Source organism: Ursus maritimus, unplaced genomic scaffold (genome assembly GCF_017311325.1).
Source record: "Ursus maritimus isolate PB19 unplaced genomic scaffold, ASM1731132v1 scaffold_30, whole genome shotgun sequence".
Classification (NCBI taxonomy): Eukaryota; Metazoa; Chordata; class Mammalia; order Carnivora; family Ursidae; genus Ursus; species Ursus maritimus.
This window is the reverse complement of record NW_024425564.1, coordinates 34,393,339-34,411,138: the sequence shown is the minus strand read 5'-3', so window position 1 is coordinate 34,411,138 and position 17,800 is coordinate 34,393,339. Positions and strand designations below refer to the sequence as shown.

Here is a 17,800-nt window from a genome sequence, read left to right as displayed (position 1 = left end):
CATTAAATTGGTGTCAGATGGGCTGGTCCAGTTCCTCTCCCCAAGGCCTGGTGATGACACTCAGCGGGTTTTTTCCAGGCAACAGGAGATGTGGTATGTGGCCTGTATGAATGCATCTCCGGAACCTGGAGCCCCACAGTGAACCCCTCTCACCCTGGATCATGTTCACGTGGCAATTAGAGCAAGGCTCATTGTCACTCCTGGTTTGTTCCTGACCTGATTCATTTAACACACATCTGTTGAGCACCTTCTAAATGCCAGACATTGAACAAGACACTAGGGATTCACAAAAATGTAATTTCTACCTCCTAGAAACATGCCTGTCACCAGAAGGGATTGTCATGTGAAGGGACACTGTCTACTGGGCTGTGCGTGTTACAGATGCATTGATAGATACATAGTGGAGAGAGGATTCGTGCTGCCTGGGCCTCAAGAAAGCTTCTCGAGGTTGGTGACACTCAGCCAGGGCTTCAAAGATAAGTGGAAATTAACTGGATGAAAACATGGGGAAAAGGAACCAAGGCTTTTTTAAAAAGGCATAAAAAGGACAGGACTGGAGGAGATTATGCTAAGTGAAATAAGTCCACCAGAGAAAGACAATTATATGGTTTCACTCATTTATGGAACATAAGAAATAGGAAGATTGGTAGGAGAAGGAAGGGAAGAATGAAGGGGAGGTAAACAGAAGGGGGAATGAACCATGAGAGACTATGGACTCTGGGATACAAACTGAGGGCTTCAGAGGGGTGGGGGGTGGGGGAATGGGATAGGCTGGTGATGGGTATTAAGGAGGGCACATATTGCATGGTACACTGGGTGTTATACGCAAATAATGAATCATGGAACATTACATCAAAAACTAAGGATATACTGTATGGTGACTAACATAACATAATAAAAAATTATTTAAAAAAAGCAATGGTAATGAATGACAGTTTGATTTTAAAAAATAAATATCCATCATCATCATTTAAAAAAAAGGCATAAAAAAACAATTCCGTAGATTCACCCAAAGTCCAGCTGTGAATTCAGCTGTCACCTAGGCACACAGCTGCATTGACCCTCACTCTGGAAGGCTGGGACAAAGAAGACTAAAATGCAGGNATGCCACCTGGTCACTCCACCATCCCTGGCCGTCCTGACTCTGGGTTTCAGAATTTGGCCCCCAAGCAGGACCCAGCAGCAAGGGTTGGCACATAGTGATGGTAGCGACCCAGGATGTTGGAAGTAGACATGCACTAGGATCTGTTATCACAATCTGCTCATGGATCTTGCAATGGAGAGTTTAACCTTGGAATAAGGCCCCTCCCTAGACACAGGAAACAAGGATGAGTCGTTATATGGAGATTAAAAATAGAATTTTCTAGATTCGGTATCTTTCTAGTTTGGATTGTACCTCTTTTAACTAAATGCCTGGATATCCAGCATGAAATTTAACAGAAAACCAAAACGGGGCATAACAGGAAAACGGGGAGAACTGTGGCACTGAATGATGGCAGAAAGTGCTTTTGCAGATGTTCTCAGCAATCCAGGGCCTGGCACTCTGGTTCTCATTTCCTCCAACCAGACATTCCAAACTCCACCCCCCACAAGTCACATGCATGCACAGGCACAGCCCTGTAGGGTGCAGGGTGTTGCTGGAAGGGCCTCCTCGCTGGGTCAGTGGCCAGCTGGAAGAGCCCGGGGCCACCTGTCTGGTCAGGAAACCCTCTGCTGTGAGCCTCTTGGAGCCAGGGCTGGCTTTGTGGTCCACCTAAGTGACAGTGAAATTAATGGGATCCTGATGCTGTGACTGAGGCCATTTCCCCATGTCTCCAAACAGGGATGAGAGAAGAAATGTCATTAGGACGACAAGAGGCTTTTGAAATCTTCAAGAGGGATCACACTGACAGCGTTACCATCGAAGACAACAAACAGATTTTGAAGCAGAGGTAAGGCTGGCTCACAGGGCCACTGGTCCCCTGACGCTTAGCCGGGCCAATCTCAAGGAAACTTGCTACTCCCTTGTCCCTAGTCTGCTTGACCTAACTTCTAAAAGAAAGACCTGACGTATATTTAGTTTCACGGTGAATTATGTCCAGCTTGGTAGGACTTTCCTACACGGGAACCTCCTCATCCCTGCACTGCCGGGGTAACAATGTCAGGGCAGGGTCTGTCCCTGACAGCACCGACTTTGTCTATAGTTCTCACCTGTTACACTAATTCCCGTCTGCCTGTGACTCTGTCGATGCCATACTGTTCCAAAGGCAAGGGAAAAAAGTCTGTAGACCAAATTATTATCTCAAAACTCTAGACCCTCCAGCTGCTGCAGCCCTGCACTTCCCATTCAAAGGGAATATACATGCGTACGCTTGTGACCCAGAGGCCTCTGGTGTGTTCTCTAGCCAGAAGCAGAGCGGGCAGCAGCGTCTGCTGACATATGGTCAAGCTGGCCTCTGAACGCTTTAGAAAAAAACTTTATGGTATATAATTCGTTTCAGGTCATCTGTGGTGTAGATGCATAGCCGCAAACTATGGCAAAAGGAAAGACTGCCAGGTGCATGGGTCTAGAGCTCAGAAGAGAGCGTTCTAGTCTGCGAACGCTTACACTGAGTCACATGTGATTCTGGATCTTAGCACACAAACAAACATTTGGAAATTTTCAAAACCAGTTGAATTAAAATGAGATCCAGGTTTGAAAGTCATATGTTTATAAATGCTTCAAGGAAGCCTAAGGAGTGTCCGAGTTCAGGAAAACAGGTGGAGACACAAGGGTCTAGAGGGTAGAAACAGGGGGAAAGCTCTAAAGGGCAGGGAGGGAGAGGAGGCCGTGAGGGAGGCTGAGAAGAAGCAGAGAGAGAAATGGCGGAGACCCAGGAGAACATGTTGTCCTGAAAACCAAGAGGGAAGGCGGCTCCAAGAAGCGTGTGGCGAGTGGTGTCCAACACTAGAAAGAAAGAAGCGGGGGAGGCTGGACGGAGCACACCCAGTGAGTGGGCGGCTGCGGACCATGGGTCAGAGGGCTGGGAGTGAGGGAGCACGTGAGAAGGAGCTGAGCAAATAGAGCACACGGGAACATGTGCTCAAAAACTTTTGTGAGAGACAGCAAACGTTGGAAGGAGGAAAAAGGAGAAGGGAGATTTGTTTCAGAATGGGAGAGAAGTGTCCAACACTGTCGGCCATGGAAACAAGCCCCTGGAGAGAGAGGCAGACAGACAGAAAGACCAGGGGAAGGACTGATGGAGCAACACCTCAGGGAGAAGGTCTGGGGAGGGAGGGCATCAAAGATCCTAGTGAGGTGAGCCTGGAGAGAAAAATGAGGCAAGACGGGGCTGCCACTGATGCCCTTGGAAGTGAAAGGAGGGAGTTAAAGACGGCCTCTATTTTCTCTGTGGAAGTTGAAGTGGAATAAGAGTCATGAGGGTGGTGGCAGATGTGGTGGCGGAGTTTTCATACAGATGTATGGGAACATCAGGGAACAGGAAAGAAGGCAGAGCTGGAAAAAGAAAAGGCAAGGCAAGCAGCACTGCGGGCCCAGCTTGACTGGCTTTCTCGCTGTGGTGGCGTGTGAGTGGAGGTCTCACATCACTTTAGGAATCCCGCGATGGTGGGAGGGGTATAGCCATGAGCAGTCGTTCCAGCGCCAGGTTGCCCGCCTTAGTCGGAAGAAGTACACGTGGCCCCCTGGCCCAGTGGTTCCGCTTCCGGGTTTATCTCCCAGGAAGCTCTCGCGTGGGCTCAGAAGGGGACGTATGTGAGGGTGTTCACGGCAACTTAATTTGTGGCTGAGGAGAGCTGGAAGCCTGGGTGTCTGTCACCGGGGAAGCAGAGAGGTAAAATCTTGGGGAAGCTGCCCATGAAGTCAGGAGCAATGGATGAATGTACACACGTAGGCATGGACCGCACTAAGAACACACAATTCATGGAAATTATAAAGAGATGCACACAAAACAAAAACAGCCAAACGTAAAGATGGATTGTCACATACTTTACCCATAAGAAGGGTTACCTGTGTGAGGGAGAGAATGAGAGCAGGACGGGGGAGTGTGAATGAATAAATGAGTAAAACAAGGGCTGGTGGAGAAAATGAAGTGCCTCCAGTGAAAGCTGAGGACCCTCCCCCGGGACATATGCACATCCACACAAATTTTAGCAAATGAATCCTGGGGTTTCACAAACCTTCTAACACGTATCCTCAGTAAGCCATGAATCTCTGGGATGGTCAGTTGGACGTGTTGGAGCAGAACACCTGTCTGTCTGAAGGTAAACATGTCACACTAGATGTCTCATCCAATATGGAGCTTCTAAGGGGCTCTCAGCCTTGTCCTCACCTGCGGCTTCAGAGCTTACACCAGCGCCTGACAACCCTGGCTTCATATTAAAATGACCCATGGAGCTTCTAAAAGCTCCTGACACTCACTGCTCCTGACCCCTCAGATACTCTAACTTAATTAGGTAGTAGGTAAGCACCCATTTGTTTAAAGATTCCAGCATGAAATCAGGTTTGAAAACCACTGGCTAAACAGTATCCAGAGGGCCGCCTGGGTAGCGCAGTCCTTGGGCGTCTGCCTTTGGCTCAGGGCGTGGTCCCGGCGTTCAGGGATCGAGTCCCGCATCGGGCTCCTCCGCTGGGAGCCTGCTTCTTCCTCTCCCACTCCCCAGCTGTGTTCCCTCTCTCGCTGGCTGTCTCTCTGTCACATAAATAAATAAAATCTTTAAAAAATAAAATAAAATAAAATAAAATAAAATAAAATAAAATAAAATAAAATAAAAAAGAGTATCCAGAGTCCCTCTAAGGGAAACTCTGAGGTAGGATCCCCAAACTCTACAGGCTAAACCAATTACGAAGTGATTCTTTTGCACACTCAAGTTTAAGAACCACTAGCTTAGGAAGAATTCTAGTTTTTCAAGGGTTCATTTATTTGAGAGAGAGAGAGAGAGAAAGAACATGAGCGGGAGAGAGGGGACAGAGGGAGAGGGAGAAGCAGGCTCTCCGAGGAGCAGGGAGCCCGATGTGGGGCTCGATCCCAGGACCCCGGGATCATGACCTGAGCCAAAGGCAGACACTTAACCAGCTGAGCTACCCAGGCGCCCCAAGAATTATTCTAGAATTGGTATGATTCCTTTTTCTGGTTTATACTCTTGAGTTTAGGTCTGTTTCCAGCAGGAGAGTGGGTTGGGATTGCAGGGCTAAAGATGTGGTTTCTCAAAGCCTCTTAATACAGAGCTCGATTAACTCTAGTACAGTAGAGTTCTGACAGTCCCGTGACAAATGTGCTTTTGGGCTGAAACCCATCCAATCACATAGGATGGACTGGTCATACTGGTGGTCCCATCTTGCTTGTGGCCATAGAGCAAGGGAATTAAACTCACACAAAGCTTTCCTCTGAAAGGGGTTTTTCCCAGCAGTAAATCAGTCTTTTTAAATCAAATGAAAAGTCAAAAGACCAGCCCACATTTTTAAAAATGTCTACATCTGTTTAATGTTACTGTAATAACGATCATGAAAGGAATATTTGGTACTGGGGGGTGTAACCCAGGATCTACCCTTTTCTCAGGATTGGAGCTTTTGTTTGCATTCATGGGCAGTATTCAATTACTAGGTATTACATGCTCATAACTGCTTGAGGCAGAATACTAAGAGAAAATGTTTTTCTGTGAAAACAAATAACTAAAGCACTGCTCCCTCAGCAGACCTCAAAATAGGGTGCCAATGGGGGCGACTTCCACGCCATCCTTCCTCAGGAAGCAGTCTGCAGTAACCCCGATCCCCACCACCCATTTGCTGCCAGTCCCCCTGGTGACTGGAAGTACCATGAGGCCCATCTGCGGGAGGGCTGGCCTGTCCTAGGAATGCAGACATGCACTGCAGGATTTTAGTCAGGATGGCGCCAACCAACTGTTTCTTCACTCTGCTCCCAGGAGACTTCCTCTGAGAAAGTCTCACCCTCTGGTAGCCCCCAGCAAGGAGGCCCCAGCGCCCTGACCTGCCATTCATTACTGACTTTTCACATCACATCACTCTACCATCCGTGGTTCCAGTGTTGGGACATCGTGTTGGCAAAGTCTGCAAAAGAGGGGCTTGGGACTCATTGCCCCCACACAGGAGCCTGGGGCCAGCTCAGCCTTTCTAGCCCAGATAAAGGAAATGTCAGTGGCCCCGGATCCCTTCTGATCCCTCAGTTCCCCAGAGTACAAGAATTGACCTGGAGCCACAGGACGGAGGGGTCCATCAGTGGCTCACACGTACACATCCATGTTACTGGATGGGAGGATTTTCTTCCCCATCTTATCTAGACCCTTTGATGTCCTCCCAGGCAATTTCTAGTATCTCTCAGCCCTAGCCCCCAGTCTGGGGAAGATTGTGCTGCCTGTTCATGACAAGAAAAACAAGACATTGGCACATTAATGGGGTGTTTACCCTTTGCTGAACGAGAGCATGCGAGCCAATTCTTAAGCTGGATTTTTTCAGTGGAAGACAACTACAATTCAAAATCACATTTTTCAGGAATGACTCATCCTTGCAGCATATAATAATATGAAGGGAGGCTGGAGACCCTGTGGTTGGCAAAGACCAGTGCCCCGGCACCACACAGCTAACTTTCTTCTGTGGCAAGTCTTTGATACAAACTGAGTCCCTCTGTCACAGAGTTCCATTAAATAACAAAAGAAGAAATAAATAGGGAGATTAATTGCAATTGGAAACAAAGGCAATGATAATGTGAACTCAACCAAGAAAAGCGCCCCTTCACTCGGTTGGATCCTTCAGACACAGAATAGAACAGCAATCTAAAACCAATAGGAAAACTGGACCGAGGCTGGAGAGCAATCTTGTGGCACCATCTGGAAATAACATCCATGACAAATAGGAGTTCCCTGGTTCCTATTAGACTCCAATTTTAACCTTTATTATTTTTCCATTTGTTTTTTGTATTTACACCTTGTCTCCTGAAGTAGAATTATGAACTCTGAGAGCTGAGATTAGATTAGAATCTCCCCAGCCTCCCCACAGTTTTTAACACAGTGCTGGCCACAAAAACGGTACTCAAAAATACTTCTTTGGCTGAGACTGACACTTTGAAATTGCCTTTGAGAAGTCTTAGCAGCTAAGCAAACTGCTCAAGACCTACTTCCTAGGAGCAGGAGAATGCAACAGCAGGCTTCTCAAGACTCAGGGAAAGAACAGCTCAGCAGGACACAGGAGGGGGGAGCCATCTTGATGGGAAACAAGATAGAATAGGAAAGTAATATTGACATTAAAGAAAAGGCTAAGAGAAATGGAAGGGGATCTTCATGGCAATAAAACAGAGGCAGCTAAGGTGCCACGTCAAGGACGGGTCTACAGATGAAGCAAATGGTATCGAGGCAGGGGAGGAGCATTGTATGTTCACTCTGCAAATAATCAACATATTAAGTTAATTGCTCTAGACAAGAGGACTAGGAAAGGTGTCAAGAGGAACCCCTTGCCCTCCAAGGACATATTTGCCCCACCAGCCTGAAGAAACCATCCCAGCTGACATGACAGGGAATAGACCGTAGAGGCTCTTAGAGATTGAGTGGCTTATGAACACCAGCTCCTGCCCTTAGCCCAGAGGTTAAAGCAGCTGCTGCCCCTGGTCCCCAGTAACTTGCCTGTGGTACTAACTGCCCTGGGGCAGAGCCAGGGGTCACGCTGCCTCAGCTGCTCCCCCAGTGGTGACATATCCCTGCCTGACACACACCAAGGGCAGCATGGGATCCCTACGCAGTGGTCATGGTTCAGTTACAAAGGACGTGTGTATGCATGTACTTCCCACATCAATCCAACCTTGAGAGGCAGCTCATCCTAATCTCACAAACGAGGACTCTGAGATCCAGCTGGGATTCAAGTCCCAAGGCTCTGGGCCCCAGGGAGTGCTGTCCACATTGCACGCACCGCGGCTTGTATGCTCCAGGGGGGTATAGAGTGCTCCCAAGCGCGTGCCCCTGGTCTAAGCTCCAGGGACACAAGTGTGAATTAAACAGATGTGGTCGCTCTCCTCGGGGCACTTATGATGTTGAGAAAAGGGACAAAGCAAGTCAGTAGGCAATTCCCGCACGGTGTGCCCATGATGACAGAAGTTCAGGGTTCTGTGGAACATGTGGGGTGACTCCGTCGCAGACCCGTACAGCCCTGCAGAGGAAAAGACATCTCTGCTGCAACTACAGGGTTAGGTAGAAATTAGCCAGATGAAGAAGGATGTTCCAAGAAAAGGAAACAGCCCCAAGGCGAGCCAGTGTGACACTTGATAGAACTGAGGGACCTGAGGCCATTCGGGCCAGCCTAGAAAGGCGAGAGGTGGGGGCGGGGGGAGGGGGTGAGAGAAGATTCTGGAGAAGTCCACACAGCCAGAGCATGAAGAGTTTAATTAGCCCTGTTAAGGAATTTGGATTTTGTCCGGTGGTCCCTGGGGAGCCCTTGAAGAGTTTTGTCGTTTGTTTGTTGTTGTTGTTTTTTTGCATTTACAGTACTTTATTCATCCAAAAAAATACACAATTAAGTGGACCTATGCAATTCAAATCTGTGTCATTCAGGGGTCAACTGTGCTTTGATCATCTTTAGCACTATTTTGTAGTTTTAAGGGCCTAAACATTTGTACATATATTGTTACATTTATCTCAAGTACTATATGCTCTTTTTCTGATGCTGTTGTAAGTGTTCGTGGGCTTTTATTTCAATTTTAAATTCTAATTCTACATTGCTAGCACATAGAAATGAAATTTTCTATCTTAAGATTGTTAAACCATCTTACAGTTCTAGTAGGTTTTTTTGCATATTAGGATTTTCTATGTATAAGACCATGTGGTCTGCAAATAAAGACTGTTTTGCTTCCCAATCTATACCCTTATTTATTCCCTCCCCCACACCTTCATTCCCTGACTAGACTGAATGTGTTCTTCCTAAGATTGGAACTGAGATAAGGATGATTATTGTGACCACCTTGAAGAGTTTTAAGCAGGAGAATAGTAAGATCAAGTTTGCATTTAAGAAGGCTTGCAGGCTAAAGTGCTTGGGAAATGGCCTGAAGGCAGGTAGCAAGAATGTGGGGAGCCACACAAGCCACTGCTCCTTCTCTGAGGCAGTGAGAGGAGGAAGAAAGCCAGGAGGAACGCTGTGAGAGATACGGAGGACCAGGACAGAGGGGAGGACAGAGAATGGATGCGTTGAGTGAAGATGCTAATGGAGGGAGGGGCAGGAGCATGTGGGTGAGTGTCCGTGCTGGGCAGTGAGATGAGGAAAGGTAAGAGGAAGGTGAGGGGTTTTCGAAAGAGAGGGGGACGATCATTTCTTCAGCTGTGTTTGTCTGGAAATAAAGCAGGGCTGGGAGGGAGATCTGGGAGCTGCCTGTGGGGATGACAAGTGAAGGCACTGGTGTGATGGAGTGTCCGGGGAGAGGGTCACGACAAAACCCTGAGGATTCGCAGCATCTAAGGAACAGCTGCAGAAGAGGAGACAGAAGGAGCAGCCAGGGCGAGAGATGGCTGATGCGACATGGAAGCCAAGAAGGGAGAAGGGCTTGCACTCTGCGGACAGTGTCCAGCGCGGTGCTGGGCACACGTGGCTGCTGTGGGATCACTGAAGGCTGGGTGTCACGGGAAGCGAGGCTTGTGAAAGAGCAGCCAGAGGACTGCATTCCTTCTCCCTTCCAAGCCCAGGCCTTGCCCCAGGGTAGAGATTTTTCTGTGCAGTGCACAGAGCCGCCTGCCAGCCCCCACGTTGGAAATGCCCCCCAGCAACGCTGTCCCTCCCGAAATGAGCCCGTGCAGCCAATGACTCCCAGAGAGGAATGCCTTGGCGCCAGGAGGAGACCCTCGGGGGCGCACAGGTTGAGTCACAGAGCCTTCTCTCTGGCCCTGCCCAAGGGGCAGCCCCCCGACATGGACCAGCCGCCCCCCCCCCACCCAGGGAGCAGCAGCTGAGGATGTTGTCCAGAGGAGCAGCGAGCCCTGAGGAGAGTCAGCACAGGTTCAACCACCTTGGACCCAGGCTGGTTCCGTGAGCCACATCATGAATGGGAATGTGCCTCTTTTAGTCAGGAAGGAGTCAGGAGGCTCCCCTTTCTGATGATCAGAACTTAGTATGGGGCCGGAGGAAGGGGAAGCAGTGGGGCTGAGGGAGACGTGGGCTGGACAGGTACGGAGATGCAGGTGGGCAAGGAAGAACGTGGCAGAAATAGGGTTCACCTTCTTTCTCATCTCTCCTGCGTCCCCTGCACTCTCCCCCTCTTCTCCTCGGGCTGGGCTTTCTTAGTCAAGTTCATCTTGACAACCAGAGATCAGGAACACATGTGGGTGGGGCAGCCTGGAGCAGTGACAACTGCAGAGCAAAGGGAAAACGGTCTCGTGGACAGGACAGCCCTCAGCCCACACCTCTTCAGTGGGAAAGTCCATTTTAGCTCGGCACCGGGCTGCAGAGAAGAGACTGGAACGGCTCGGGACTTCCCCCACGGTGTCTGCCAGCCCTGGCAGGGCGGCTCTTTGGAGCGGGTTCACCACAGCACTAAGCAGCTCCCTCCACCATACCCTCCAGGACAAATGTGGGCACCGCTGAGGCTGGGGGCAGGGCCTGGGGAGCCCAGGCCCCCTCATCGGGGCTTCTCTGAACAGCTGCTATGGAGACTGCCTGGTCTACCTCCATATCTTCCCCTTTTCGTTCTTTACTCTGGTTTCCTCCAGAACTGACCTGAATTTCAGCAGCTCTGCAGCCTTGCTCTCCTAGCTTCCTTATTCTCGAGAATCCAAATTCGTGAGTGAGCTCTACGGGAACAGGCGCTAAAGAGGAGTCGTTCACCGAGCGATGAAGGCTTGTCAAACCCTGTGGAGTCCTAGGTGCTGGGATGGACACAGCCAACAATCAGACAGTTACAGTCCCCCAACTTGGCAGAACTTACAGGATAAAAATAGCCCTCGTCTTCTGAGTGGCCTGGGCCACACCTCAGATGCTGCCTGCCCAGCAGGCAAAGGCCAGTGTGAGCCCACAGAGCCCAGCACAGGGACTTACAAGAATGTCTGCTGAACCGAATTCGGTCTGAATGGCATCAAATGGGACTGCACGTCTCTCCCGAAGTGACAGGCCCTAGCTGAAGAGAGCACATCCATAAATCTGTCACAAGCCTGAACACCCTAATAAGGGAGCTGGGGTGGAGTCCCCAGAAACCTAACATTGAGAGGAAATTTAGTCCCCTTCCTTGAAAACTTCCCGTCTGCAGTCCCAGTCCAAGCAGCCAGACTCGGAAAATAGCAGTGACATAATTCACACTTCTCCATCAAGCCCAGGGCCGTCACGGCACTCTGGCCTCTGCCCACATTGTTCCCCTGCCTGGAATGCCCTCCTCTTCCCACCTCCTCTAACAAAATCCTACACCACTGAAGAAGTTACAGACGAAACAACATGATACCTGGGATTGACTGGGATCCAGAAAGATTTGGGGCGTGGGTAGGGAATGCAGAGAGAGGAGATTGTTAAAATCAAATTGGCCCAGTGTTGATCGTTAATGAAGCATGATGGTGGGTAGAGTTCTCTAACATGTCCTATGCATCCATAAAAGCCAGGTCAATCCTACTTTGTACCTAAAGTTTTCCTGACTACTCTCCACTCGGGGACAGGCCCCTCCCTAGTCATACTCCAGTGGCTTAGCCAGGGTTATCCACGGTAGCACAATGATTTACTGTAGCCATTTATTATGGATTTGTTTCATAGCCTTTCAGTTGCCCTTTAAATTCCATGGCAGAGAGGAGAAGGGAAAGACTGACGTTTCCTAAGGGCCCCCCAAGTATAGAGGACCAGACTGCATGTTTCTCACGTAGGCCAGATCCTACAGCACTTCGCCAGCACAAAGCTGGGCTCTCGGCGGGCATCTCATACATATTTGTTGGAAAATATATAGGAGTCATTAAGTAAACATCAGCCTAGCCATCTGGTGGACTAGCAGACAGCCATCAAAGATAATGGACAAGCTTCTAATGACGTGCGGAGCGATCAGTACTGTTAAGTGAAAAATAACCAAAGCACAAAATCATATGCATGGTACGATCTTAACTCTATAAAAACTGAGTAGGAAAAAGACTGGATGGGGGCACCTGGGTGGCACAGCGGTTAAGCGTCTGCCTTCGGCTCAGGGCGTGATCCCGGCGTTGTGGGATCGAGCCCCACATCAGGCTCCTCTGCTATGAGCCTGCTTCTTCCTCTCCCACTCCCCCTGCTTGTGTTCCCTCTCTCGCTGGCTGTCTCTATCTCTGTCGAATAAATAAATAAAATCTTTAAAAAAAAAAAAAAAGGAAAAAGACTGGATGGAGCTCAAAATGTGCTGATTTCTGGGGAGGGCTTATTAGGGATTTTTGGTTTTTTCTGTTTTCATGCTTTCAAAATGTGATTTAACATCATATACAACAGAAGTCACAGCCTCCTTCTGTCAAGAGTCAGAGAATATATAGTTTCAGCTTCACAGGCCGTACAGTCGTTGCCACAACTACTCAGCTCTGCCTATGAGACCTGAAAGCAGCCAGAGACAATGTCTAAATGAATCAAGGTGGCTGTGGTCCAACACTACTTTATGTACAGAAGTAAGTGGTGGCCTAGATGTGTCCCACGACCAGCCATAGTTGGCCAGCCTCAGACCGATTACTTTATAATCAGAAAAAAAATTATTTAATTTATAGTAAGCATGTATTCTCAGCTATAACTATAGGATCTTGGTACTGCGATTAATAGAGAACAGCGGGGTACAAAAGTCTTACAGCCATACTTTATTCCTGTACCCTTGCATCATAAAACACTCAAAATTGCAAGTCATAAACTACAGAATATTAGGATGCATATTCTGTGCTGGATAGAGAAGTAAAAAATCATGATACCAGTAATTAATACAAATTTTAGCTCTATTTTAAGCCCACTATATGTCATTTATTTAGATTTTCTTTTATATCTTTCCATAAATTTTTAAATTATTTTACAGAGTTCTCAGGAATCTATTATTTTTAAAGCATAATTTGGGATGAACAGAAAACAGCAAATTCTTTTTTTTTCCCCCTGCAGATTTTCTGAAGCAAAGGCCCTGGGAGAAAGTATAAATGAAACAAGAAGTAAAATTGGTAAGCAGATGATATTCTGTGAGCCTCTTTCACAGACCATTTTCCTGGTGAAAATCAGGTCATGATGTCCCTCCAAATAACCATGAAGCCAAGTTTCAAGACATCCCTGCCAAGGAAGCCTCTTTGAGAGTGCCTCTCCTTGGAAGTTTGTCATCTCCCCCACCATCCATCAGGAAAAGTGTTTTCTTTTGTCTAGAACTGGAACTTTTCATCCTCATGCCAGCCTGAGCTCTAGCATCCCAAGGAGAAAGTTTTGCTTTTCCCCCGGTGTTCCTCAACAATAGCTCAACTAGTCCTAACTGCAAGACTACAGTCATGTTTCATATTTTCAAGTGCTGTGGAACACTTTAACACACACACACACCCAAAACTTATATGTAACATTTTTGGCACAGGTGTGCATTTTGCATTTTTCAGCACCATTCAATAAGCCAGTGAGAGGAGGAGAAGGAAAATGAACCTCTGTGCCTTCCCAGGACACAGGCTTCCCAGCAGGGCTCCGCCACTTAGGTGGGTATCCCTGGAAAGATGAGGTTAAGGCAGGTGGTAAACTCAATAAAAGTATGCCTCATATTTTTGTCAAAGTGGGAGGAAAATGTTTCCTTCATCCCTAGCTAGAAGACACCCAGGGACCCATTACCCAGGCTGAGGCAGCTCTGCAGAGGGGGGCCTCTTATGCCTTTGCCTCTTCCCAGAGAAGCTGTCCTGCATCTATCTCCCTTGTCCCCACCTTCCTCTGCTCCTAAGTGAGGACAAGACAGAAGCCACTGTGAGTGTCCCCTTTGGCTTTTCCTACAGGATATGGAAAATTACAACAGCTTCAGGCACTCATTCTCTTTTTTTTTTAATAATTTTATATTATGTTGTGTTAGTCACCATACAGTATATCCTTAGTTTTTGATGTAATGTTCCATGATTCATTATTTGTGTATAACACCCAGTGCACCATGCAATATGTGCCCTCCTTAATACCCATCACCAGCCTATCCCAGTCCCCCACACCCCTCCCCTCTGAAGCCCTCAGTTTGTTTCCCAGAGTCCATAGTCTCTCATGGTTCATTCCCTCTTCTGTTTACCCCCCTTTTCTTCTTCCCTTTCTTCTCCTACTGATCTTCCTACTTCTTATGTTCCATAAATGAGTGAAACCATATGATAATTTTCTTTCTCTGCTGGACTTATCTCACTTGGCATAATCTCCTCCAGTCCCATCCATGTTGCTGCAAATGTTGTGTAATCATTTGTTCTAATGGCTGAGTAATATTCCATTGTATGTATGGACCCCATCTTCTTAATCCAGTCATCCATTGAAAGGCATCTTGGCTCCCTCCACAATTTAGCTATTGTGGACAATGCTGCTATGAGCATTGGGGTGCAAGTGGCCCTTCTCTTCACTATGTCTGTATCTTTGGGGTAAATACCCAGGAGTGCAATGGCTGGATCATAGGGTAACTCTATTTTTAACTTTTTGAGGAACCTCCACACTGTTTTCCAGAGTGGCTGTACCAACTTGCATTCCCACCAACAGTGTAAGAGGGATCCGCTTTCTCTACAACCTCTCCAACATTTGTTGTTTCCTGCCTTGTCAATTTTTGCCATTCTGAGGTGGTATCTCAAGGTGGTTTTGATCTGAATTTCCCTGATGGCTAATGATTTTGAACATTTTTTCATGTGTCTGTTAGCCATTTGTATGTCTTCATTGGAAAAGTGTCTGTCCATATCTTCTGCCCAGTTTTTGATTCCATTATTTGTTTCTCGTGCATTGAGTTTGAGAAGTTCTTTGTAGATCGTGGATACCAGTCTTTTATCTGTAGTGTCGTTTGCAAATATCTTCTCCTGTTCCGTGGGCTGCCTCTTAGGTTTTTTGACTGTTTCCTTGGCTGTGCAGAAACTTTTGATCTTGATTAAGTCCCACAAGTTCATTTTTTCTTTTGTTTCTCTTGCGTTTGGAGATGTGTCATGAAAAAAGTTGCTGTGGCTGATGTCGTAGAGGTTGCTGCCTATGTTCTCCGCTAGGATTTTGATGGAGTCCTGTCTCACATCGGGGTCTTTCATCCATTTGGAGTTTAACTTTGTGTATGGTGCGAGAGAGTGGTCAAGTTTCATTCTTTTGCATGTAGCTGTCCAATTTTCCCAGCACCATTTATTGAAGAGACTGTCTTTTTTCCACCGGATGTTTTTTCATGCTTTGTCAAAGATTAGTTGCCCAAAGAGCCGAGGGTCCATTTCTGGGTTCTCCATTCTGTTCCATTGGTCTATGTGTCTGTTTTTGTGCCAGTACCATGCTGTCTTTGTGATCACAGCTTTGTAGTACAGCTCGAAATCCGGCATTGTGATGCCCCCAGCTTTGTTTTTCCTTTTCAACAATTCCTTGGTGATTCGAGGCCTTTTCTGGTTCCACACAAATTTAAGGGCTGTTTGTTCCAGTTCTTTGAAAAATGTCATTGGTATTTTCTTCGGGATGGCATTGACAGTGTAGATTGCTCTGGGTAGCATAGACATTTTAACTATGTTTATTCTTCCAATCCATGAGCATGGAATATTTTTCCATCTTTTTGTGTCTTCTTCAATGTCTTTCAAGAATGATTTGTAGTTTCTAGGGGCGCCTGGGTGGCACAGCGGTTAAAGCGTCTGCCTTCGGCTCAGGGCGTGATCCCGGCGTTCCGGGATCGAGCCCCACGTCAGGCTCCTCCTCTATGAGCCTGCTTCTTCCTCTCCCAATCCCCCTGCTTGTGTTCCCTCTCTCACTGGCTGTCTCTATCTCTGTCAAATAAATAAATAAAATCTTTAAAAAAAAAAAAAAAGAATGATTTGTAGTTTCTAGAATATAGAACCTTTACATCTCTGGTTAAGTTAATTTCGAGATAACGTATGATTTTTGGTGCTATTGTAAATGGAATCGATTCCCTAATTTCTCTTTCTTTAGTCTCATTGTTCGTGGATAGAAATGCAACTGATTTCTGAGCATTGATTTTGTATCCCGCCGCATTACTGAATTGCTCTATAAGTTCTAGTAGTTGGGGGGTGGATTCTTTTGGATTTTCCATATAGAGTATCATGTCATCTGCGAAGAGAGACAGTTTGACTTCTTTTTTGCTGATTTGGATACCTTTGATTCCTTTTTGTTGTCTGATTGCTGTTGCAAGGACTTCTAATACTATGTTGAATAATAATGGCGAGAGTGGGCATCCTTGTGGTGTTCCTAATCTTAAGTAAGGGAAAGGCTTCCAGCTTTTCCCCATTGAGAATGATATTCACTCTAGGCTTTTCATAGATGGTTTTAATGAAATTGAGGAATGTACCCTCCATCCCTACACTCTGAAGGATTTTAATCAGGAAAGGATGCTGTATTTTGTCAAATGCTTTTTCTGCATCTATTGACAGGATCATATGGTTCTTGACTCTTTTCCTGTTGTTATGATCTATCACACTGATCGATTTGCAAATGTTGAACCACCCTTGCATCCCAGGGATGGATCCCACTTGGTCATGATGGATAATCCTTTTAATGTACTGTTGAATCCTATTAGCTAGGATCTTGTTGAGAATTTTGGCGTCCATATTCATCAGGGATATTGGTCTGTAATTCTCCTTTTTGATGGGGTCTTTGCCTGGTTTGGGGATCAAGGTAATACTGGCCTCATGAAAAGAGTTTGGTAGTTTTCCTTCTGTTTCTATTTTTTGAAACAGCTTCAGGAGAATAGGTATTATTTCTTCTTTGAATGTTTGGTAGAATTCCCCAGGGAATCCATCAGGCCATGGAGTCTTGTTTTTTGGGAGGTTTCTGATCACTGCTTCAATCTCTTCATAATTAATTGCTCTGTTTAAAGAATCAATTTCTTCCTCTTTCAGTCTTGGTAGTTTATATGTTTCTAGGAAGGCATCCATTTCTTCCAGGTTGTTTAATTTATTGGCATAAAGCTGTTAATAAAAGTTTCTAATGATCCTTCCTATTTCATTGGTGTTGGTTGTGACCTCTCCTTTTTCATTCATAATTTTATTAATTTGGGTCCTTTCTCTATTCTTTTGAATAAGTCTGGCCAATGGCTTATCGATCCTATTTATTCTTTCAAAGAACCAGCTTCTCGTTCTGTTGATCTGCTCTACTGTACTCCTGGTTTCTAATTCATTGATCTCTGCTCTAATCTTGATCAACTGCCTTCTCATGCGTGGGTTTGGCCTGTTCTTCTGTTCCAGCTCCAGCTTCTGGAGGTGAGAATATAAAAACTGCATTTTAGATTTTTCTGTTCTTTTGAGTGAGGCTTGGATGGCTATGTATTTTCCCCTTAGGACAGCCTTTGCAGTGTCCCATAGGTTTTGGACCGTCGTGTTTTCATTCTCGTTGGTCTCCATAAATTGTTTAAATTGATTTGTAATTTCCTGGTTTACCCAATCATTCTTGAGTAGGATGGTTCTTAGTTTCCACGTGTTTGAGTTTCTTCCAAATTTTTCCTTGTGATTGAGTTCCAATTTCAAGGCATTGTGGTCTGAGACTATGCAGAAAATAATTTGTGTCTTTTGGTATCAGTTGAGACCTGTTTCGTGACCCAGTATATGGTCTTCTGGAGAAAGTTCCATGTGCATTTGGAAAGAATGAGTATTCTGTTGTTCTGGGGTGTAGTGTTCTGTATATTTCTATGAGGCACTCAGTCTTTCACTAGGAGTCTCACATTCTTCTCTGCCGCCTGAGGCACCTAGGCCCTGAGCAATGCCC

At 46.5% G+C, this 17,800-nt stretch overlaps 1 protein-coding gene across 2 annotated transcripts in view; it reads left to right on the top strand.

Moving 5' to 3' along the window:
- KIF6 (kinesin family member 6) overlaps positions 1 to 17,800 on the top strand; it is a 463,572-nt gene that overhangs the window by 343,692 nt on the left and 102,080 nt on the right. For both annotated transcript variants that reach the window (XM_040645113.1, XM_040645114.1), the window contains 2 exons: positions 1,823 to 1,931; positions 13,034 to 13,089. In XM_040645113.1, coding sequence (XP_040501047.1) covers positions 1,823 to 1,931; positions 13,034 to 13,089 — 165 coding nt within the window. The remainder of the gene's footprint in view (positions 1 to 1,822; positions 1,932 to 13,033; positions 13,090 to 17,800) is intronic.